The 25,887-nt window shown below is 39.0% G+C and overlaps 1 protein-coding gene across 2 annotated transcripts in view; it reads right to left on the bottom strand.

Annotated features, from left to right (window-relative positions):
- Window positions 1-25,887, bottom strand: part of LOC125917930 (conserved oligomeric Golgi complex subunit 3) — a 31,590-nt gene continuing 5,703 nt past the window's right edge. The window contains exons 2-10 of one of the 2 annotated variants that reach the window (XM_049623996.1): window positions 24,223-24,347; window positions 22,388-22,477; window positions 18,814-18,934; window positions 15,660-15,748; window positions 15,416-15,550; window positions 10,341-10,416; window positions 6,141-6,268; window positions 4,731-4,829; window positions 1-241 (exon numbers count right to left, since the gene is read on the bottom strand). In XM_049623996.1, the coding sequence (XP_049479953.1) occupies window positions 212-241; window positions 4,731-4,829; window positions 6,141-6,268; window positions 10,341-10,416; window positions 15,416-15,550; window positions 15,660-15,748; window positions 18,814-18,934; window positions 22,388-22,477; window positions 24,223-24,285 (831 nt within the window). In that variant the 5' untranslated portion in view covers window positions 24,286-24,347 and the 3' untranslated portion in view covers window positions 1-211. Of the gene's footprint in view, window positions 242-4,730; window positions 4,830-6,140; window positions 6,269-10,340; window positions 10,417-15,415; window positions 15,551-15,659; window positions 15,749-18,813; window positions 18,935-22,387; window positions 22,478-24,222; window positions 24,584-25,887 lie in introns of those variants that run through there. The other variant, XM_049623997.1, reaches the window with a different exon arrangement.

Raw genomic sequence — 25,887 nt, forward strand, 5'->3', positions numbered from 1 at the left:
TTAATCTTTGGCATTGTGATGTTTTTAAAAGGGAAACACCAGTCTTTCCAACACTCTGCTTATTTTTCATTCTGTAGTCAGCACTGAGCAGCGCACCTGCGTGGTTCTCGGGGACATTCCCACAGACAGTTCCTCAGTGTCCTGCAGGCTGCCAGACTTCCCAGCCCGCTCCAACAGGACAGACAGCGGCACGCACGGCCCGCCGGGCTGGTTATTTAGAAACGGACAGTAGAAGGTTCAGCTGAAAAGCAAAGTGAAAGGCTATGTTAGCTCTGCTGTAGAACATCACACTCAAAAACGTTGCTCAGATCCTCAAATCAGAATGAAAGGAAAAACAAACAAACAAGAATGAGAGAAAAAGCCTCAGATTTTTAAGAAGCCAAACGAACATGGCTGGACCCACAATGCCATTGTGATTTCTAAAGCAGCCGCGGGGCAGCGGGCTTTGTGGCAGCCTGTGAAGGGTCACCGAATCAAACTTATTTAGAATCCAATGAAAATGACAAGAAAAAAAACCCCTACATCCTAACCCTGACAAGGGATAGAAATAAATCTAATCAGTTTCACCTTTTTCTGTGCAGAGTGTATTGTGGGAAGCGCTGTGTATAAGCTGAATTTTGTGAGTGACTATTTTGAATGCATAAGAACAGGCCTGAGGAGTGAATTTCAGCTCACACGCGAACTCTGCCTGACCCCTGGAGCACCCTGCCCACCCAGTAAAGGAGGGCGTGACACGGAGCGGCCCCCAAGGACAACCAGAGAAACCGACACACCGTGGGGTGGGGCAGGGGGACTGCAGTCTGCACACGGACAATCTGTCAGCCGGGCGAGAAGACTTGCGGTTAAATGAACTCGGCAAGGAACCCTTCCACACAGGACAAACTGTTTCAGTAATCAAAATAATTGTCCCTTAATCTCTTCTATAAACTTGCACTTCCGGTGAGAGGGATGCAAAATAACCTCTGTGTTTTTCCTGCCAAAAATACAAAACCTCAATCTAATCATGACGGAACAGACGACACCAAATAAAGGGATATTAACTGGCCTGTCATGGTCAACAAAGCCAAAAAGGGGCACTTGGGTGGCTCAGTCGGTTAAGCATCTGACTGGCTCAGGTCATGATCTCATGGTTCATGAGTTCGAGCCCCACTTTGGGTGAGCTCCCCTTCTCTCTTCTCTCTGCCCTTGCTCACTTGCACCCTCTCTCACACACAAAAAAATAAATACACACACACGCACACACACACAAAGCCCAAAAGGCTGAAGAGCTGCTCCAGGTTAAAAGAAACTAAAGAGAAGTGGCACCTGAAAGCAACATCTGGGCTGGACCCCAGACCAGGAGAGATGTATCTATAAAGGACATTACTGGGACAACTGAAGAAATCTGATTATGGACTATCGATTAGATAATAGTATCAATGTTGTATTTCCTATTTTGATCACTGCGTGGGGGTAGGGTCAAAGAATTCCTTGTTCTTGGGAAATACACAACCATTTCCAAGTAAAGGAGCACAGTGTCTCCCAACTTCCTCTCAAATTGCTTAAAAGAGGGGTGGAGTGGGAGGGGAAGGGAGAAAACTAAAGATAAAGCAAATGGAGGAAAATGTAAACAACTGGGTAAAGTTCCTTATTACCAATATTACCATGAGGAATATTACCTTATTCCTTTAAGTTTGAAATTACAACAAAAAAAAAGTTACCCCCCAAAATCTGTGTGCTATATATTGGATCTTAAGAAAACGGGGCACAAACATTCCATTTACAGGGAATTTTTTTTTTTTTTAAGTAACCTCTACACCCAACATGGGGCTTGAACTCATGACTCCGAAAACCAAGAGTCAGTCGTACACTCTAGCAACTGAGCCGGCGAGGTGCCCCCCAACGGGCGACGGTAAGCCAGAGGGTTCCCTCCAGCAACAATCCAAGACTCTGGTTCCTACCTTGTGCGTAACTCAGCCAAGCTACTTAACCTTTCAGGACCACGGCTTCTTCATCAATAAAATGGGGCAAATACAGGGGAGTCAAGTGAAGATCAAATAAGATAATATATATCAAATGCTTAGAATAGTGCTTGCCAGCAGTCAGTAATATCAGCTATTATTATTATTATTTATTATTATTATTATCTAGAAAAGGTTAATGGTTCTGAAAGAGGATCCAGGCACAGAATGATGGGTCTCTCTCTATCAGTGTTTTTCAAACCGTAGGTGGCGACCTACTGGTATCTCATGAAACCAATGTAGCAGTTCATCAAGAGAACACTGAACAAAGGCAGAGCAAAGCAACTGAGTTGTCCCTAAGAGTGATTATCTACCACAGAACTTTTAAGTTACAAACATACACATACACTAACGTGTGCATCCTGCCTGCAGGAGTCTAGTGGGAGCGCAGAGTCTGCATGTTTTTGGCAAGCCCCACCTGGCTACCCCACACCCACATTCACGCCGCTGGACACAACTGGAGGAAAACCAGTCAACCATGCTGAATGGTCTCTCTTGGATCCTTAACCACGGAACTCAAATGAGCCTGCCTCCTCCCTTTTAATGATGACCCTGCTTCCCGTTTCACTCACAAACATGAAGCCATCAGATGAGAGCTTCTATGAGGTCCTATCCTGTCCACCACCTCCCACGTGTGCCCAAACACTCAGTTGTCTTTCCTTTCACGACCGAACACCCCATACCTATGAACTAACAAAGGCTCCACCCTCCAAGTTCCGTCCCCCACTTCGCCACTCAAGGGCATTTTTTCCAGCATCATTTTCTCCCTCTCTCTGGATCCTCATGAATATACAAACATGCATTTTCCCCCATCTTTAAAAGAAAAAAAAAAAAAGGAAAGATAATCCAGTAACAAATAATAATATTTATTTATAAGGTAAAGGAAGGAAAAGCTGGAGGGGACTGAAAGGAAAGCAGGATGTCTCCAATTCTACCTTATTCTAGAATTCTGACTTGGGAACCATGTAAGTAGTTTATATAATAAAAAAACAAAATTAAATCAAAGTGGTGGAAAAAACCTAACTATATATATATCAAATTAGTATGTATAATCACACAGCACATAATTACTTCAAACGACTTATAAAAGAAGTATTTTAACTAAAATCCTGGAACCATAGACTCAGCTTTTTAAAATATGACCCATCTATCCATATAAAGGAATACATAAAACCATAAAAAGAATAAAGTTCTGATACATGCTAAAACATGGAAGACTCTTAAAAACATTCTGGTAAGAGAAAGAAGCCAGTCCTAACAGGGAACATGCTGTATGATTCCATTTAATGAAATACACAGAATGGGCAAATCCATAGAGACAAAAAGTAAATTATAGAAGGTGGAGGAACAGGGAATCTGCTAATGGGTATGAGGTTTCTTTTGGGAGGGCATGAAAATGTTCTGGAATTAAATAGTGGTGATGGTTGTACAACTTAGTGAATATACTAAAAGCCAATGAACTGTCCACTTTAAAAGGGTGCATTTTATGGCATAGGAGTTCTATCTCAATTTTTAAAAGACCCCATTTCTCCTCCAGCTACAACTTTTCTCTCCCAACGTGTTAAAACCCCCTGAAAGACTCACCCACACTCACTGCCTGCAGTCCTTCCCCCAACTCTCCACCCACTCTGATTAGGTTCCCCCAGCTTCTAGTCCTCACACATATAAAACCTGTAAGCTATACCAAACTTAAAACCAGAAATCAAATACCCTCCTTAGTACCAGCCTACTCTAATACATAACACATGCTCAACAAAAACTAGCTGGCTAAACTGAATACATGAATAATAGTAAACACAGACTGAGCTCTATATTCAGTTCTTTAAACTTAGAAGTGTTTCATTCTCTCTCCCTAACATCGAATCCTTAAAATAACTTTTTTTCATTTGAAATGTGGGCCTCATTTCATGCATACTTCAAATAAAATTATTTAAAAACTTAAATAGCATTATTTGAATTTTCACAAACAGTTCATTCATGTTAAACACAGCAACTTGCAATATCAGAAAGAATTAAAAAGCAAAATTATAAAGCCATCACCAAAAAACTGAGACAGCAACTCAAAGTTTGAATTCCTGCTCATCAGAATAAAACAATGTACAATTTTTACTTTTTTGAGACAGAGAGCAAGCATGCACGGGAGGGGGGGGGGAGAGAGGGGGAGAGAGAGGGAGAGAGAGAGAGAGAGAGAGAGAGAGAGAGAGAGAGAGAGAGGGAGAATCTTAAGCAGGCTTCATACCCAGCATGGAGCCCGTCGTGGGGCTCAGTCTCCTATCCATGAGATCATGACCTGAGCCAAAATCAAGAGTCGGACACTTAACTGACTGAGCCACCCCAGGTACCCCAGTAATGTATAATTTTTTTAATTAAAATTAAAAACATAGTTACTCAAAGACATTATCTATTCAAGTAAAACAACCAAGAAGGAATAAAAGTAACAAGGATCAAAAAAAAAATTTTTTTTTTTGAAAAGGGGCACCTGGGTGGCTCAGTTGGTTGAGCATCCGACTTCGGCTCAGGTCATGATCTCACAGTTCATGAGTTCGAGCCCCGCGTCGGGCTCTGTGCTGACAGCTCAGAGCCTGGAGCTTGCTTCCGATCCTGTGTCTCCCTCTCTCCCCCACTCCGCCTGCCTCTCCCCCACTCTCACTTTGTCTCACTCTGTCTCTCAAAAATAAATAAATGTAAAAAAAAAAAAAAAGTAACAAGGATCTTCTGATGATGGATTACCTGTTCCATAGAAGGACAAGCAATGATCTGGGTATCTTCAGGGCTAAAATCTTCCTTCAGCAAAACATGGAATTTCTGGAAAACTTGCTGAATATTATTCTTAGAAAGAAGAAGAGGCAATCATATTAAATGAGTCACCGGAAACATGTGGTTGTCTTGAACACGAAGCACCAAGAATGTTAAATCTTTTTAAGTTTTCATTTAAATTCTAGTTAACATACAGTGTGATATTAGTTTCAAGTGTTCTATATAGTGAGTCAACACTTCCATAAACACATACTGCTCATCATGACAACTGTACTCGTTAATCACCATCACCTATTTCACCCGCCTGCCTCCTCTCTGCTGACTATCAGTTTGTTCTCTACAGTTATGTGTCTGTTCCTTGGTCTGCCTCTCTCTAAGAATGCTAAATCTTTTTTTTTTTTTTAATATTTATTTATTTTGAGAGAGACAGAGCATGCAAGCAGGGGAGGGACAGGGATAGAGGGAGAGAATCCCAAGCAGGCCCTGCACTGTCAGTGCAGAGCCCGATGTGGGGCTCAAACTCACAAACTGTGAGATCATGATTTGAGCTGAAATCAACAGTCATACACTTAACCCACTGAGCCACCCAGGCAACCCTCCAAGAATGCTAAATCTTAATGATATTAGCCAAACAGTGGAGGAAATGTATCTTTCATCAGATTACCAAAGACATATAATTTGTACTTAATAATTCATGCTAGCACAACCTAAGACTTATCAGAATACACTCCCTGGAAAAACTAAACTCTAGTAATTCCTGTCCCCACCCCCCCCCCCCCCCCAGTACCCCCTCCCCCCCCCCCCCCCCCCCCCCAAGTTCCCCCTCCCAAGAACAGTAAGAGCCCCCAGCAGCAATTTCTCACACAAAAGATAATAAAGTTTCCAGATACATAGAATGTACTTTAAAAATCAACCAATGCTTCGGTAAAGATGTGAGCTCAACACAGAGGTGGAAGTTATGAGCACTAAATTTGCTCTGACATTTAATCCCTGGGCGGCCACTGCAAGCCATTTATTTCCACTACTCACCAGTAAAATGAAGCATAATTCCTGAAATGGTGCTTTCTCAAGTATTGGGCTGCATTCAATGTTAGGGTCTGATGACTTTTTTTTTTTTTTTTTTTTTTTACTAATTTGTACTTTAAGGTCAAAAGTATCTTGTTGCCATAGGTAATGTAAAGAACTTAAAACAAAGGTGTGGGGAGGATATAATCAGGCAGGTGCTGGCTTGTAAGCCCTTCAAGAATCACAGTGATTATTAATCAACTTTCCTAGAATCGTATACCAACATTTTTAAATTTCACGGGAAGAAGAAAATAGTAGACACGGCAAGAACCCTTGAAGAGACTGGCCAACATTCAAATAAAATATCGCAATACTCACCCTAACAGGTTTAAACAGGATGAACTCTGTATCTTTATTGGATAGGTACAACGACATACTTCTCAAGGTCAGAGGCAGCTTCGCTTTTATTGTCTTGTAGGCACTTGCTACAAGCTCACAGACCTTTGCTGGAAAGAATGGACCTTGTTAGGATTACAAAGAAAAAGGGAAGAAACACTTCCATTTTCATTCAGAGGAATAAAGGGAGAGAAAAACGGCCAAAGAAAAGATCTCTATGTGCCCCCCAATTTTCTTTCACTCTTCCTATCTACCAAGTTTAATTACAAGCCCTATAAGCATTCACTACGTATCTGCTATATACAAAATTCTACTTCCAAAGGCTGGGGCAGCAAAAGAATTCCCCCAATACCCTTCAGGACACTTATAGGGGCTATAATAGTGTTCCTTTGGCATTCCTAGGTGACAGTTAAGATAAAATAAAAAATTATTTGCAGAGAGACACTAGGAAGAATCACTTATGAATGAGCTTACTCATTTACAGAACTGACTCACAGTAAGAGATGCTCTCTTGTCTTGTGAGATCATCCCAACAATATCCACACATATTTAATGGTAACTAAAAAACCCATCTGTTACATTCATATACTGTATTATCAGAAAGGGTACAGAATTCCAGAAGACTGTAACTGACATAATTACATAGCCCACTGTATAGTGTCTGAAAAGAAATACAAATGAAAAAGAAGAATAGTAATCTGTATGAGGTGATTTAAAAGAGGAAACTACCTAGAAAGCTGTAAAGGAAAAGAATGATTAATAATTTCAAAGATGTTCAATTTCACTCATGATTAAAGAAATGTGTATTAAAACAATGGATGGGGTGCGTGGGTGGCTGAGTCAGTTAAGCGTCCAATTCTTGATTTTGGCTCAAGTCATGATCCCATGGTTTATGGGATCAAACCACCCCCACCCACCCTATGCTAAGCATGTAGCCTGATTGGGATTCTCTCTCTCTCTCTCTCTCTCTCTCTCTCTCTCTCTCTCTCTCCCCTCCCTGGCATGCAGACACTCTCCCTCTCTTGCTCTCGCTCTCAAAAACAAACAAGCAAAAAACAATGGAGATATTTTTGGACTGGTAAAAATTACTAAGACTGTGAATATCCACATTTGGTTAAGGGTGTGCAGAAACAGGCCTTCTAGTCCACCGCCCCTGGAGTATATAAATTGGTTCAACCTCTCTAGAGGATATTAGGCAAGGTCTAGCAAAACCGAAAATACACATATACTCTATTGCTTAACACTGCCACTACTAGAAACTTACCTTACGAATAGACTTACGAAATACCAAAATACGTGTGTACAGGGACATTTTTAAAAGAACGGGTGGGGAAAAAATACTAAATACATTGCCTATTAATAGAATTATCAAACTGTGCTACAGTGATGCATTCCACACACCCATTAAATAGGATGCACAGAGCTGGATGTGGCGGTTTAGAAAGGGCTCCAAGATACAGAATAAGTTAAAAAAAAAAGGGGGGGGAGAATATAAGTATAATCTTATGTTTACAACATTTGTAAAGTCCGTATATGCTGGTACATATATAATAATTGGGGGAAAGAGACTATTTATAGTGGTTACCTTTGAGAGGACTAGCTTGGAGGTGGAAAACAGAATTACTTTTCGTTTTATATACTTCTTAATAGCTCAATTTTTATATCATATTCAACTTTTTTTTTTAATTGAGGGTGGCAGAACGGGGTAAGGAAGTATCAAGGCTCTCGAGAAGAAAGAACAAACAATCCGGGAATTGCTTATTTTTCATAGAACAGATGAACGCTCCTACAGGGCACTTAATTCCATGGGCTCTGGTCCTGTCCTAACACACTTCAAGAATCCCTAAGTCAGTTTTCAGAGCCCTTGGTAACCAGATGGTGGGTGTGAGGCCCAGTGAATAGAGCCCTCTAATTCCTATGAAGGTGTATTTCTCAGAGTAAGTTAACAAACTGGCATCCTAATTTATAACCCAATCTCCTTTGAGTCTATCGTGAAATGATCCCCAGAAACCTGATCAAGTCTGCATGAACCAGTCACCTTGGGTGTCCAGGGCCCCAGACAGGTCCCTAGATTGTTCTTGAGGCTCCCACCCCAAAAGGGCGAACATCTCTCTGCCATTTAAAAGTGGACTTCTGGTCATACAGGTGAAGGAAAAGCAACTCCGCAGCTCCACGCGGCTACACGGGACCGAGGATACGACCAGGCAAACCAGAGGGCCACCGCTGTATCTGCCAAACGTCCTCCCTCACGACGACAGGAAGTGGGTTCATGACAAAAGAGCAAGCCCCACTGCAACCTGTCCTCCTGTCAGCTTCCTTCTGTCCACTCCTATTTTACTAATGACTGTGCTAGTAATGCTTCAGAGCACGGCACGCCTGACACTGGGAGCTCCACTAAGATTCCGCTGGAGAAAATGACAGCCCTGTTTTGAGTGAGAGAGAATCCTTCCAAAGAGGAAAGAAAAATATATTAATTACGCATCAAGTCCCTGTATTGGATGTATTAAATACACCTATACCTGTCTGTTAGATTCTACCTCTTTCAAAAATAGCTCTTGCACCCCCAAGAGTTTCATTTGTATAAACGTTCAAAATAAAATCAGCTATTTCTAAATAAGTCCTGTAAGTGGCTGAAACCTTGAGCCACAGTCCCAATTAATCCAAGGGTGGTGAGAACTCCTTCCGGAACTGTGCTGACTTACGGAGTGACCAGTCTGATCCTGACTGTGAGGGGCCAGGACAGGTGGCTACCACCACAGCCAACTCCGATTAGAATGTCCAGTGTTACAGTAAAAGAATCTCATTTTCTGTCTTCTGACAGAACGTGCTATCGCACCAAGTATGATCTCTGTCCGCTGGTAACATAATGAAGATTTCAATCTCACACGTGATACAAAGGTTTCAAATAATGAAGACAGTAAAACATTCACTGTCTCCATCACAATGAGCAAAAAGCCTAAAACAGTCACAAAGTTTATCTGCAATAAAGCAAATCAAGGCAAACCTATATAACATCATCAAAGTTCATGGGACAAAGTTTTGAAATAAAATCCTGTCTTCCATTCAAACACAAGGGATAACTGTACATTTGCAAATCCTCCTGTGAGATATTCAGCTTCTCCTTCAGCGTCTTAGTTCTGTTTCAACTTCAAATTAACCTGAGGCATTAATAAGAATAACTGAAAATGTTTAGAATGGCCTCAGCTCTTTTCCCCAAAAGAAATAAATACCTGACAAACATTAACATTCTTTGGATATTGAAAACCAACTGTATTAAAGACCTAACACCACATTAGGTGCCTGTAGGCAGTCAATTTTTATGGATGCTAAACCTGAATTTGGATCTGTCTCACTCTGAGCAAAAAGCTGCCCCACCAACTCAGATACAGCCTGTCCATAATTAAAAACAGTATTTTTTTTTCCATTTTGCCCTTTTTGGTTTCAAAAAATCTCTATCATCATATGGGCCGGAGAATGGCGAAAAATACTAATCTACCAAAACGCTTCATTCCAGTTTAAACGACAACTTAAAATGCCACAAAACAAACCAAAAGTAACCCACAACGTCATGATTTTAAATGTCGGAGGGCTAATTCTAAAGACAAAAAAAAAATCAAAAAAATCCCTCTGGCACAAAAAAAATTTACATTTAGGAAAGAGTAAGACCGGAACATCTCAAACATCATCTGCCAATCAGACAATGATATCGGCTGCCAATTCCCTGCAAACACAATTTTTATAACTTTTCTCGAACACTCTAAAATGTTAACAAACAGAGGAAGTAACCTGCATAAAATGTGAAACAAAGTAATGACCCAGCACTTCTTCCTTTACTACTTGAGAACAGCAGCGCCCCCTCCGTAATCTCGGACCACCACACACAGGACTTTGATCAGAGCTCTAGCACATTGAAAAGCAGGTGTACAGAATCAAAGTGTTTCCATCTAAGCCACATTTCATTTTTAACTCGCGTGTGTGTATTTCTTAATTCTTCTTTCCTTGGAATGCTTTTTGAAATGCGGGTAGTGTTGGCCCATTAAGACCTGTCGGCTCCAAACTGCATCCCGCATCAACACAAACCACAGGAGGAGCAGGAAACCAACTCGAAGCTGTCAGAGACCATATAAATGCAAATTAATCAACATCCCAAAAAAGAAATCCCAAATAGTAAAATGTGAATACCTGGCTGGGCCCAAGGCTGCTGTGAAAGAGTATACTTGGGTCCTCCCTGACTGGCCATCGTCTTTAATGCTGAAACCTGGCAGATGAGACAAAAAGAAAAATGTCACCACTCTTGAAGGACACACAACACCATCTAAACCTATTAAAACGTAATGATAGTCAAAGGTGTAATCCTAAAAACTGCATCATAACGCATAATCCTTTCAACTAATAACACATTTTAAAAATTCTTTTGTGATTTTAAAGGCCTATGCTGTCTTGACTTTGTCCTGAACACCAATGTCCTGAGCATTTTACAGAAGGCAAAACTGAGGACCCAGGGAAATATGAACACAAAACAGGTCTTTTTTTAAGTGGATTACATTCGCATTAAATTATTATCGTATGCTGTTAGAAGAGTGTCACCCCAGCAGGACAAAATCTCCTTCACATACCTAGAAATGCTATTTTTACTTTATCACAGGCAGAGAGAATGTTATGAAGACAAACAGGACTTGATTTCAAGTAGCCTCAAAAGGCACACTCTACCAACCAGTGTTATAGGTAGACTTGGATGCCCACCTTTTACTCGTCTCCCTTTTCATTGCTCAGCCATCAGTACAGAGAAGCAAACCAAAAAAGTACATCTGGCTGCTTGGGCAAGTCTGTTCTTAAGACGGCAAATTATGGTGGGGCTAAGGCGTAGTTGGGGAAGGTGAAGGACAAAAACCGCATAAAACGTTTTTATTAATGGACTGTTAGGTGTCTGTGGTCCAGGCTCTGACCTTGGCCTCACTGTAGTCTCAGCAGAAAAATGTGAGAGCCAAGTCTTTCGAATAAAGAGGGCCACAAAAATATTTAGGCAGAAGATGGGCACAGACAGGACACAACATTAACTCCGATCCAAGCTCACACTCCTGACCACTCCAGGCCTTTGCTCATGCTGCCGGCTGTATAAAATCACCCCTTTCCTATGTCACTCAGCTCCTCTCTGTATCTAATTTTTATGGTGAGCTGCAGCTTTTAAAAACAAATCACATATAGGGTTATAGATTAGACAATGCTAAAAGAGAAACATGTTCATGTTCAGTATATATTATCCAAAGTATTTCCCAACATAAATATGTAAACATGTTCATGGGTCTACATTTATAAAAATAGGAACACGGTGCTCGGACATCTTTTTCTTCCCCCACTTAACTCTAAATTCCGGACATTTTTCTGTGTCCAACAGTTAGGTTTTAATAGTAATGGCTTCCTGTTATTCCACCGATTATTCCTGAAGTTAATCAATTTCATAATGACATAAATGCTATAGGTTTAGACTGTATTAATTATTTTTATATTAAAAAGCAACACAAGCGTGTATCCCCATCTCTGTTGTCTAGGTAATATACTTATCTTTAGGTCAAAGTGCAAAGAGCCTTTTCTTCAAAAGTCTCCCCAATTAACCCTATCTTGTCCAAAAACCCTACGAGGTGAACACAGACCCATCACTGTCCCATGATGACACTGCTATACACTTCATCATGTTTACATATTTTCTATCTTAATTTCACAATGGGTTATATAACTCCTTGAGAACAAAAATTAAATTTATAGGTCAAATTCTGTCACATGCACTACAATCAGAAAAAAATTTAAATTTATAGTGTTGCTGCAGAAATTAATAATACTTCAGAGACAATATTAAGAATAAACTCAAAAAAAACAAAACAAAACAAAAAAAAAGAATAAACTCACAACACTGCAGTAAATTGCTTGAAAGAAAAATGAATATTGCCAAATACAATATCTTTAGCATAAACTGGTCCCACCAGGGGGAAACACCTTTAGCGTAGTTATAAACTGGAAATGTACTTCCTTTAAAATGCTTTCATTAGGATTTTTGCTAAAGGAAAACCTGATCTTCACATTTGTCATATTTTATTATAACATTTCTGCAGCATTTACAGAGTCTATTACAGAAATGATCTTCTGGTCCTCATAATACCCTTAAGCAGGGAAGAGGGATACAACAGCCATATCTCTGCTTGCAGACAAGAGAAAAGCAACGCTTGGTGAAACTACCTTGCTACCATTTCACTCAGGAGGTGGCGGAAGGGGGTCTAGAGAGAGCTCAGCTTTCCTGAGTCAAAATTCTAGGCTCTCTATTATACCCATGACCAGTTCAACCCCTACTTAAAGGTTTGTTGCAAGCAATGTTCAGTACAATGGAATTCTAAAACAATAAGAAAAAGTATCATTTTTAAGTTGGACAGAAGATATCTGATCCAAATTGTTTTCATATGAACTTCTGTCTCCAACACTCAGAACAGTATTACATTCCCTTAAAGGTCACTCAAATAGTTACAGAAAAAGTTATTTTTCAAGGAGCCAAGAAATAGGGCAATAGAACATATATGTTCTTCTAGCATTTTTTTTTCTCAAGAAACTTCATTGATTGTACCAAAAAAAATCAGGGAGGATGTTTACACCAATCAGATTAAGAGTCTGTAGAAATGTTTGTCTTCTGTATATTGGGTCACTCTGCAAAACTTCAGTTTCTCAATCTGTGAAATGAAGATGTTTTACTTTCTCTAGGTGCCAGGAAGGTATTGAGAATTAATGAAAACAAAGCATCTCAACAAGCAGACCCAAGGAAGAAGCTGTCTAAACAAAAAGGCCAATTTACAGCAGATGACAGGGAACCAGAATCATACCCAAGTCTGTAGGCTCAAAAACAAGTCTTCAGACAGCCTAAGAATGTTCTCTCCACTCACACAGTTTGTTTTATTATGCAAACCCATATATATTTTAAAAACCAGTCCAAACTTAAAAACAAGCTGAGAACATTTTGTCAATGAGGCTTACACCCAAATGGTAAAATACGGAGACCTACAAGCATACATCCAAATCAGAGATGAAATACGGTTTCCTTTCTGCACCTACGGATGCTGCTTTTCTTGCAATCATTCATCAAGGTACAATCACTGGCTGCCTTATAAAATGCCAACTATAATAAAAGAGGCACAAGATTCTGCACTTGCAGATTTACCCTTAAAGAAAATCATTTTAAAGTTTTAAAATCATTTATTCTGCCTCTGCTATTCTAGTAACATTCACCAGATAAGAAGTGAAAAATGTTTGGTTCACAAATTCGAAGAAGCAATGTCTTAAATGATCACATTTATCCGTGTGAACTCGAGTGCTTCCACTGTATGCCTGTGCGTGTGTACATCTTTGTCTCTGACTCACTCCACTCCAACAGGATGGGGGAAGGGACCTGAATTTGGAATAAGATAACATAAAAGGGATGCTCAGTCCTCTGAGCTGCAGTATCTACTAAATATTCTGACTGGGGTCTGAAGAGCGGTGAGGGACCGAGGTTGACAAAAGATAATGAGGCAACAGTGAATGATGTGAGCAAGGGCAACGCTGAGACTGAGCATGGGGGATGGGACTGACTTCTCAGTGATGTCCAGAGGCAGGGCCTTTCCCTCTCCAATCCCTCCATGAGTAGTGCATTTTAAAAGAGGTATCCCCGCTATAGATGTGTAGCATGTTCATGGAGAACCATTATATGATTCAGGCTTAGAATACATGTTTTCTACATAAAACCTCTTTTTTTTTTTTTTTAAGATTTTATTTTCATGTAATCTCTACACCCAACTTGGGACTCGAACACACAACCCCAAGATCAAGAGTTGCACGCTCCACCGACTAGGCCAGCCAGACACCCCATACACCTCTAATTTAAAAAAAAAATGTTCAATGGGCACTGAGGAGGGCACCTGTTGGGATGAGCACTGGGTGTTGTATGGAAACCAATGTGACAATAAGTTACATTAAAAAAATAAAAATAAAAATAAAAAATGTTCATAGTGCCCAGAGCCTTCCAAAATGCACAATTACAGAGTTATACCAGATTTACCAAACCTATACTAACTCACTTAGACAGCCACATCAGTGAATTTATATTCTCTTGACTTCTACAAAGACTGCTTTTCCAGAAAATCCCTTTAATCCTAGATTTCATTATAATCCACTTGCTTATGTCAGAAGATTCATTCTGCTGCTCTGTTATTGCAGAATACTCACCTACAATATTTCCCATCAGTATTAACATGGATACTCTCCCAAAAATACAAACACATATAAGGGTACAATCTACACACACAAGGACAATTTCAGCAAAAACTATAATGACTTGCCTGTAAATAACAAAGTATCAATACTTGTGCCATTTTTTAAAATTCAAAACCCAGTAGGAAACATTTCTACCACCCTCCTTTTAAATTTATGTGGTGGGGGAAAAACACACATACTCCAAATACTTAACATGAATGGACTAAAATCCAGTAAACATGTACCATATGCCAATGATAAACAAAAGAGTAGCTTGACTGCTCTAACATTTCTGTATTTGCTTTTTTGGTATTTATTATTATTTTTAAAAACAAATACCTTCTGACTTTCAAACGAAAGTCACAGGCTTCAAGGAAAGTAGCGTTGATGGCCCCAGCAAAAAAATTTACTCATAGACAATTCACTTAGTTGACTCCTGGTCCTTTCAAAGATACGTCTGTCTCCCCAGTTTGGACTTAGGTAAGGAAATTTGAGATGAAAGGCTGTCATATTTTAATTCTTTTTATAATGTCCTCCAATACATGTCCAGACAGACAGCAGACGCTTAATAAATGAAAGCTAATTTCAAGGCTTTTTAAGCATTTTTATGAAGTCCTTCGTAACCGTACTCAAGTATTAAAACAAAATGAAACAACAACGACAAAAAAACCCGGTTAGGTCGAAACAGGAAAGTCAAAATAGCCATAATCTGATTTTTTCATTGCCAGCCTTAGCCAGCTGATGCATTTTGGCTAGGAGTCAATATTTGCACTCTTTCTCTTAAAAACCAAAAACTGTGTAAGCGTATCTAAAAGTCCAAACCAAAAAGCTTCCGTAATAGGAAACACGGTGATTTCCCAGACGGAATCATTAAGATTTGGGCTTACTAGTTGCTGTCTCCTGCCAGAGTTTTCACAAGAGAGTAATTCAAAAGGAAATCGAAGGGAGAATTCAAAATTACTTTAGCAAATATGCACCAAGGTCTCTACCTTTGTCATGAACTCCTCCAGCTGCTCTACAAACTGCTTGGTCTGCTGCTGAATAAACTGCTCACAGGCCGATTTCAGATGACGGTCTACATCTTTTTTAGAGTCAAGATAATGTTCTCTTATCTCAGGAGTACCCTTAAAAAGAAGATGACAATTTCCTCCTGTTTTTATGTGCCTGGAAATGACCAGACGTGTAAAGAATGCCGTTTATCTCCCGCCACCAATGAAACAGACTCCTTCTCACCTCCAACAAGAACTCTATCAAGGCGTTGTTGCTATTCAGCCTAAAAAATCTTGGGACAGTCATAGGGTTCAGGATTTTAAACGCTGCATCTGCGAAACAAAATTACTCATCCCGTGAACATGTACAGTTTTAAGAGAAAAGCCGAGTTACGGTTTCAGCGTGTTAATATACACTGGTTCTCTGTTACCACAAAGCAAGAGAAGTTTCATTTCTACCAACTCACCACCATGGATGGAGGAGCGTGAGATCAGCGGCAACCACAGCTACAGTACCCACCACACAGTTATTTTCCACAAGTCAGACTTGGGACATGACTATTGATCTCAATTAGTCATTTACAGAAAAAAAAAAAAAAAAAGAAAAGAAAAGAAAAATGATAAATGGTAATTGATACCTTAAAATTCCACTGCTTTACTTTTAGGGTAAAAAACAGGTTAAAAAAAAAAAAAAAAAAAAAAAAAAACAATTCATATACTTACCCAGCTTCATTTGTCAGGATCCTGCCTGGCACAGAAATTTATTCATTTGAAAAGCAGAGTGAATAAACTCATGTGTCAGCCAGAAAGAAAACACCAAAAGGACATATTTACCCCTCAACCTCCAGACTAACTAGAATCTACACAAAGCACTAACTGAGGTCTCATTGATGTTCAAATGCAATAAGACACAGTGTTAGTCATGAGAGGTTAGAGGTTTAAAGAGAGCAAGTATTCTTAAGTGACAGTAAGAAAAGACATTTCTTCGCTTTGCCACACGGCAGAAAGCAGAGCACGAAATGTTTCTAACCCTGGTTTTTACCAGTATACACACAGGGGTACTACTGCCCGCACCCTGATCTGACTGAAAAAGGCCTCTTTGTCACGCTCAGCACTGAGAGTAAAGCTTTGGTAAATGGCTCCTTGCTTCTGCTGTCTTTCCTACCAGATAACCTAAAAGACTGTGATAAATAGAATCAAATCAGTTTTGTAGGATTACACAGGCTTTATAATGTTTTAGGGAAAACATACTTTAAGCCAGCATTTGCTGGGGCGCCTGGGTGGCTCAGTCGGTTAAGCATCTGACTTCGGCTCAGGTCATGATCTCACGGCTCATGAGTTCGAGCCCCGCATCAGGCTCTGGGCTGACAGCTCAGAGCCTGGAGCCTGCTTCAGATTCTGTGTCTCCCTCTCTCTCTGCCCCACCCCTCACTTAACACTCTGTCTCCCTCTCTCAAAAATAAATAAACGTTAAAATAAAGAAATAAATAAATAACAGTATTTGCCAAAATCTCAGGGCATTTCATTTTCTCACACTTCACTGGGTCTATACTAGAACTAACTAAGCAGCAACAAATATGCATTAGAAATTAAGTGAAAGACTATATACTAATTTGGATTAAGTTAAAAAAAATTAAAAATTAAATAAAAAAAGAATTAGAAATTAAGTGAAAGAAAGTAGATCAGCCCTACTTTATCCCATCACTTAAAAACAGTTAAGGACCAGCAGCCCTTGGCACCCTTCAAGGTTAGAACACTATTCCCATGCCTCTCACTGAAAGGACAGAAGGGAATCAACTAGACTGGTTAGGGGATGGGAGCCTCTGATGAGAATAAGCTCTAAAAAAATTATTCATCCTATAAAAGCCAAAAGCCAGGAAACCTGGCTGCTGTTTAAAATAAAATTTAAAAAAAAAAACAAAAACAAAAACAGGGGCACCTGGGTGGCTCAGTCCGTTAAGTGTCCAACTTCAGCTCAGGCCATGATCTCACGGTTCGTGGGTTCGAGCCCCACATCAGGCTCTGTGCTGACAGCTCAGAGCCTGGAGCCTGCTTCGGATTCTGTGTCTCCCTTGCCTTCTGCCCCTCCCCTGTTCATGCTCTGTGTGCATCTCTCTCTCTCAAAAATAAATAAATATTTTTAAAAATTATAAAAATAAATAAATCACAAAGTATATAAATAACACACAGGGTTACTATTCAAATTCCAACAGAACCAAAAGGTATTTTCTGTGGTGAAAAGGAGAGAGCACTAGGAAAAGAAAGAGTAAACTGTTCTAACATGGCTCATGATGAAACCACTTTGGTTCTCAGGTGAGTTACGTCAAGCCCACTATTTTTATAAGCGCAGTCATTAGGGAACTAAAAACCGGCTGCCTGTGCAAATCCTGTATCTGGAGTTCTCCTGAACCACAGAGTACAGGAAATCATCTGAGTAACTATTTTCTCAATTCCCCCAATACTCAAGAGAGAGATTCATTATATAAACAATGGCTTAAGGCACTGGAGCTTAATTCTCTTGGAAATGGTTAAGAAAAGATAAAATTTAGATAAATTTGTATGTAGGGGAAACTAGGGATATTCTTAGTACCGTATATCTTGAACCACTTAAGATCAACATCTTAGAAAATAACTATTTTGATCTTTTAGAAATGAGCTCTGTTAATCCAGTCAGAGACAAATCATTAGGATGGATGAATCATCTTTCCCAAAATGATTCAATGTCTATTAACAATTCAAAACTCCTATCCACATAATTATTTAACAACTAGCTGATTTAATAATACCAATTAGGCTTATTTATGCATCTAAGGCTTATAAAGCACTTTAACATACATTTTCATGCTTAATGATCTCAATAACCTCGTGAAGTTATCATGACAAGTTGATTCTGCTCATTTTCCCTGGGACAGAAAAGCTAAAACCCCCACCCAAGATCACACAAGAGCCAGGAAATGATGGGCCAGGAACAGAACCCAACTCTTTCAGACTCTTAGATAAGTACTCCTCCATTTTACCCAGCTGGCTTCCTGAATTTTCATGAACTGACAAACTCTACTCAGTGTTTAAAATCACTCCAATTAGCTGACACTGTAAGTAGCTGTTACACTGATTTTTCATTTTTTCACTGGTTATGGTAATATGTAGCAGAGTCAAAGAGAAGTAACGCTATATTACAAACTGAACTGCTCGGATACAGTTCCCTTCATAAGGAAAATATAGCAAGTTAGATGTAGTTAGGATGTTGACAGCTCAGCTTAGTACGAACAAGTAACAAGCTTAGCAAGCACAGCATGCAAAAACAATTGCAGATGAACATAAAATAAACCTATAACCTTTGCTGACACATTTGGACAGGTCAAACACACCCAACTGTGCCAGCCAGGACAATAAAGTACCTCTAGTTTTCTTGAGGTCCAGGGAAATTTCCTTAATGGTGAATTCGGTATGAAATGGAGCAATCTGTTCACGAAGGATCAAAAGGTGCTTAATTAAGAAAAGTTGTCCATCAATCTGAGTCTAAATTGTAAAACAGAAAAATGGATATCATCACAGATTAAATAAAAAACATAAAACACATGTGTTATTAATCAACATTAATCTACCTAAGTTCATGGCCCTTAACCTAACCGTATGTACCCATGCTCCCTTGGTGTGCAGTGAACTCTCCCCATATTACCCATGTTAGAACTCCCTGGAAAAATCTTGCTGCAAACCCTTACTAACACGGCCATCCACTCTGTCAATCCAAGGAAGTAAATCAGACCAAAGGTTGTAAAGTCAACACATTTAGAAAAAGAAATCAAATCTACTTTAATTTGGTTCAGAAACAGAAGAGATGGAGTGACCCAACCTCAGCACGGAGTAGGAAGTAAAGTTCAAAGCATGAGCATGATTCCGACCTGAGCTTTCTGGCTTCTCATTAAGTAACAGGGCTCTCACTATTTGGTCAAAGTGGCTTCAATATCCCGAATATCAGAAATAATCACATTTACACAAAAATACAAAAGGAGCTTCCAAAGGCAGAAATGAGTTGGGGTTACCATTGTGGATTATCTTCCCACTGACAGAGCCTTGCCTGCCTACACCCTGAGAGTGGCTGCACCGGGCACTATCAACACTAGCCGAAGTATGGAAAGAGCCCAAATGTCCATCGGTGGATGAATGGATAAAGAAGATGTGGTATATATATATACAATGGGGGATTACTCGGCAATCAAGAAGAATGAAATCTTGCCATTTGCAACTACATGGATGGAACTAGAGGGTATTATGCTAAGCAAAATTTGTCAGAGAAAGACAAATACCATGACTTCACTCATATGAGGACTTTAAGATACAAAGCAGATGAACATAAGGGAAGGGAAGCAAAAATAATATAAAAACAGGGACGGGGACAAAACATAAGGAACTCTTAAATATGGAGAACAAACAGAGGGTTATTGGAGAGGTTTGGGGATGGGGGATGGGCTAAATGGGTAAGGGGCTTAGGGAATATACTCCTGAAATCATTGTTGCACTATATGCTAACTTGAATGTAAATTAAAAAATAAATAAATTTAAAAAAAAAGAGAGACAGAGAGAGCGGCCACATGGGCATCTTCCCTGTTAGGCCCTGTCCGGAACGGTCTTGATTCCAACTTTATTGCCAAAGCTCAGACCCAATCCTGAAACAGTGAAAAATGATAACTTTCATTTCAGGAAAATGTCTGTATATTAACAAAAGCAAGGCTGTGTTTGCTCGTTCTTGCTGCCTACTCAAGATAGAATTTTACTTTGAAAATATTTCTAATGATGTTACACTATACTAGGAAAAGAATAAAGTCCTTCAGTAAATAATAAAAATTTTAAAGGGGTTATTAAGCAAAGTAACTCCTCTCTGGTTTCTCTCTCTCTTCCCTCCTTCTAAATAAACCCATAATCAATATAGAAGTATGATTTATTGATGGAAACTCACTTTGCACTCTGGCACACAGAGCATTAAATAAGCAGGAAACATTCTGAATACTTGCTCTATTTTTCAAAAAACTAACAACTCCAAGGGGCAAAAATAGTACAATATAGATTGACTTTACTACAGCTGTTATCCAGTGAATGGTACCATGTTAGTAATTTACTGATACACTAGGTGCTCAATTTAAAAGTACAGAAGAACAATTTCTTGCCTTAAAAAGCCAACGCATTAAGTGATCATTTTCTTGAAAGGCAAAAGTGCAAACTCCACAATGACAATAAATTAGCTAATGCTTACCAAATAGAGGGCTTCCTCATACATACTTAAACCCCTTATAATATGTAGGAAGCAAAGCTAGATAAAATAGGACAGCCTCACAGGCCTCACAGGGTAAGGACTGAAGAATCAAAAAGCCCTTCATACTTCCCTTTAAAAAGAGAACAGTGGTATAAGACCTAAGTCGATACACTTATTTTTAAATTAGGTCATTTTTTTTCTCCCGATGATCTAAGAAACACATGCCCATGCTAGAAAATCTTGAAAATAAGAAAAGTATAGAGAAAAGAAGGGAAAATCATCCACAGTCTCCCAAAAGCTTTCAAAAGCGTTTTCACTAAAGTCCTAATGTATATCTGGTTTGTATCCTTTTTTTTTTTGCCTTAACATATCTAAGTTGAATGTTATTGCTTCATTAAAAATTTAATGGTCGTGTAACAGTCTACTATATGGAACATGCCACAATTTATTTAACCATTTACCTAATATTAGAATGTTTTTCCTGATTTCATGTATTATAGGAAATGTGAGAGCTCAGACTTAGAAACATTTTTTAAAACTTAAATCTGCCTGTCTACAACTAACTTTCCATCCTCTTTCTAGCAAACAAAAATTGTAACCTTCCATTCCACGAGTGGGAGAATGAAGTTGTCACAGAGGTACAACTTTCCTAGCAATAGAACCCCAAATTCTTTGGTGGGAAGCTGTGTGTGTGTGTGTGTGTGTGTGTGTGTGTGTGTGTGTGTGTTACCCTAATTTACCTAAAGCCTTGAAGACTCAAGCAGCCAAAAAGGTTTCCCTGAAAACACCTCCCACAGCTCCCTCCCCCTGGGTAACAGGTATTTTAACAGAGGGTTAAACAGAGCAACATTTCTGACCAGGCTGTAAAAAATTCTCAGAGGCCTTCAGCCCCAGATCCCTTCTTGATTAAAAACTAAGTCACAAAGTCATGGCAACTACTTCCAGTCATGCAACCCATGGGCCACAACTGTCTTCCAAATTGACTTAGTAGATTTCCTCTGCTCAACAATTTAAAACCATCACTGAAGGATGATTATAAATTGCTACATTCCCTTGAAAACACAGTTTTGGTCTTCCAGGGAAACAGGAATCTACTACCTTCCCAGTTTCTAAGAGTATAGTAAGAAACTTTTATCCTACAGAATGTATAACCTAAGTATCATTGTTGGTACTTGAGCAAAATTGGCACTCTTTTATACAGCGTAGTCTTTATTTAGCACTATAACAAAATACAACTGAACCTTGAACAACATGGTTTGAACTGCGCTGGTCCACTTACACACGTGCATTTTTTAGAGTACATAATGTAAATGTATTTTCTCTTGCCCATGATTTTCCTAATAACATTTTCTTTTCTCTAGCTTATTTTATTCTAGGAATACAGTACATAATACATATAACATACAAAATGTGCTAATTGACTATGTTATCAGTCACTAAGGCTTCCAGTCAACAGAAGGCTATTTATTAGTAGTTCAGTGTTCGAGGAGTCAAAAATTCTACATGTATCTTCAACTTCGTGGGGGGACCTGTGCCCCGTAACTCCTGTGCTTTTCAAGGGTCAACTGTTCTAGCTTCTCTTAAAGGGCCTCAAAATTAAATCACATTAAACAAACATATCCTACTGCCAACACGGCTTTAAATTTCTGCGCCTATAAATAAATGCTGTATTGAACAGTATTATTATAGGTAACAAGATTTCACCTAACACTTCATCAAACCTTGTTTTTGCTGATAGACTCTGATGCTCCAAGTAGTGACTGAATGCAGGCAGACAAGGCTTCCTGGGACAATCCTTGGAACACTGCCCTCTGGTGAAATAAAAGAAAAACATTACCCTGAAGTATTTCACAACACAGGAAAAAGAAAAAATGGAAGCCGAGTACAACGAACAATGAATGCTTGCTTACCCTCAATATAGCTGAATTAAGTTATATTACTGGCAATATTCCCCCTGGCATTTCCTACTCCTATTCCTATTTCTAGACCAATACATGCTTTTGTAATGTGCATCTCTCAAGACACTCATGTGACCCTCCAACATCTCCTTAGCACCTATTTCATGCTAGGCTCTGTGCTAAATGCTGGATGCACAGTGGTGGGTGGACAAGGCAGATGTGGTTCTGACCCCATGGAGCCCTGACTTCAATATGTTGGAGGCTTTTTTTTTTAACTCAATAAAACCAACTTTAAAACAAAGGCTCAGTCACCCAAGTTCTAAAAAATGTATCTCTATGCGGGGGTTGGGGGGAACATACACACCCCCTATGAACTATATTCTTAAGAAACAGTAGCATTTGGACAATTAATTGTCTGTTGTATTTAATCGCTTTTTTCTTCATATGCTACTGGAGTTGTTACACAGTTTAATTTAAAGTAAAACCACTGAATTTTAGGGATGCCTGGCTGGCTCAGTCAGAGGAACGGGCAATTCTTAATCTCGGGGTTGTGAGTTCAAGCCCCATGTTGGGTAGAGATTACTTAAATAAAACTTAAACAAAACAAAAAAACACTGAATCTTACATTTCAGCAGCAAGTTCCTAACAGTAAATAAATATAGACAAATAATCTGTCAAGATTGATAATCACCCACCACTATGCATCTACATTAATCGTATCATTAAACATTCTGGAATGTGTACAATAACTCTTACCTAAAATCAATGCAACGTTTAAGTTGGTGCTTAAGGGAAAAAAAAGTACTGCTAATTTCAGCAAACAACGAAAATTAATCCCATGATTAGAAACACATGCAACCTTAGGGGCGCCTGGGTGGCGCAGTCGGTTGGGCGTCCGACTTCAGCCAGGTCACGATCTCGCACTCCGTGAGTTCGAGCCCCGCGTCAGGCTCTGGGCTGATGGCTCAGAGCCTGGAGCCTGTTTCCGATTCTGTGTCTCCCTCTCTCTCTGCCCCTCCCCCGTTCATGCTCTGTCTCTCTCTGTCCCAAAAATAAATAAATGTTGAAAAAAAAAAAAAAAAAATTAAAAAAAAAAAAAAAAAAAAAAAAAGAAACACATGCAACCTTAATAGTACTTATCAAGGATGCTGATTTAAATGGAGTACAAAACTAAAGTAGATGCATTTAATAATAAATTTAATACTAAATGTACATTATGCCCATGTGACACTGGACATATCACTTAACCTTTCTGCATGTCTTTTTCCTTATCTATAAACTAAACTAAAACAGATGACTTAACTAGTAGTTTTAAACTTATATGTGGTCATAGGTCCCTATGAAAAGCAATAAAAGCCATAACCCTTCTCAGAAAGACACAAATATAAACATACATACACAATTTTGCCCACAATCTCAAGGTGTTCACAGACTCCCTAAAGGCCACTAGTGAATTCTAAGGTTCTAAAGAATGCACAGGTTAAGAATTCCTAACTTAGACTCATCTTAAACCTACCTCTGTACTGAAAAATCGTATGATTTGAATTTGATACCAAACAAAATACTACATCGATATCTTAAAATAAAATTAAAATTAAAAAATTTCACGTGAAACAGCAAGCAATTTACACTAAAGATACAAGAATTTACACACATACATCTATGCATCTGTACAATTTGGAGAGACACACAAGAGTTCTTCGAACTGTAGGATACCACATTCCATGAAGATCTGCTGGAGAAATTGTCGTCTGTGGTCTAGGATTGAGGGATTCTGTTGAACCTAAAAATCCAAATGGAAAAGACACATTCCATACACTACATACGTCTTACTTGCATGGCAACTGTAACCTGTTTGTTCTCTTTAGTTATCAATACCTAGGGGCATCCATTTTTTCTAGATTTTCTTCACCTTTAATCAAGAATGCCAAGGGGGGTACCTGGCTACCTCAGTCAGTAGAGCATGGAACTCCTGAATTCATAAGTTTGGGCCCCATGTTGGGGGTAGAGTTTACTTAATTAAAAAAAAAAAAAAAAACATAACAAGAAAGCAAGAAAGAAAAGAAAAAGAAATCTTAAAAAAAAAAAAAAAAATCCCACAGGAACCCCCGAATCGGTGATAGCTAAGATTTAACACAGTAAGAATACACATGAATATGTGTGTGTGTGTGTGTGTGTGTGTGTGTGTGTGTGTATACCTCATATATATGCTTAACTCAAATAGCTATGCCCAAACTGTGATCAATAATCTTTATGGAATAAATGAACAGTATATACACATTATACAAAAAGGAGGTAGACCTGTGAGTAGTCATGGGGAAGCAAGTGGGAGCCTACGGAGGTGGGGGAATGACAAGAAAACAAAGCAATGTTAAACAGGAAAATTAATCAAAGCTGGTTTGCCTGACAACCTGCCTTCCATGATCTAAGCTGTATCACTTACAGGCCTCCTCAGTCTATCCATTTCCCAAGTGAAGAGAATTATCCCCCCTCTTTCCAAGACAGGTCAGACACCAGTAAGGGTGAGGAGATGGAGGGGGGCTTGGTTGGCTTTGTAAGGAAAGCACAATCACTTCAGCTCAAGAGACCAGAGTTGAAATGAGCCACAAAAGCAGAGCTAAGATAATACTTTGGAGCAAGAGGGAAGAGTGAAATAAGGGCTGGGTATGAGAGGACATTAGGAAACTTTATTGAATGTTTTAATGCAATAATGGTTTATGGTTATGTAAGAGATGTCCTTACTTTCTGGAGAGATGACGAAATGCTCAAGAGTAAACTGGCAATGATGTCAATAATTTAAAGTCATCAGCAAAAGATTGGGGCACCTGGCTGGCTCAGTCAGAGAAGCAGGTGGCTCTTGATCTTGGGGTCATGAGTTTGAGCCCAGCACTGGGTGTACAGATTACATAACTAAACTTTAAAAAAATATAAAAAATAAAATGATTAGCAAAAGAATATATGTATATGTAATGTGATAAAATATTAAGTCTTGAATCCAGGTGGTGGGTACTGGTACGCACTGTTCATTGTATCATTCTTTCTACTTTTCTGTATATTTGAAATCTTTTCAATAATAAAAAAAATAAAAGGATAGCCAAGCAAAATATAATTCCTTTTTTTAAAAAAGAGCCAGAACTGCCTAGGCTTAGGAGGAGATCCGGAGATTACGGTATATAGATTTATGAGCAAAAACAAAGAGGAGAATATCGTAGGTCAGTGCTTTCATTTTATAATTCTGTAAGCTTAAGTTTTTGTTTTTCAAAAGCATGTAATACTTGTGTGATTTTATTTATTTATTTTTCTGGTATTTTTATTTATTTTTT

Source organism: Panthera uncia, unplaced genomic scaffold (assembly GCF_023721935.1).
Source record: "Panthera uncia isolate 11264 unplaced genomic scaffold, Puncia_PCG_1.0 HiC_scaffold_315, whole genome shotgun sequence".
Taxonomy (NCBI): Eukaryota; Metazoa; Chordata; class Mammalia; order Carnivora; family Felidae; genus Panthera; species Panthera uncia.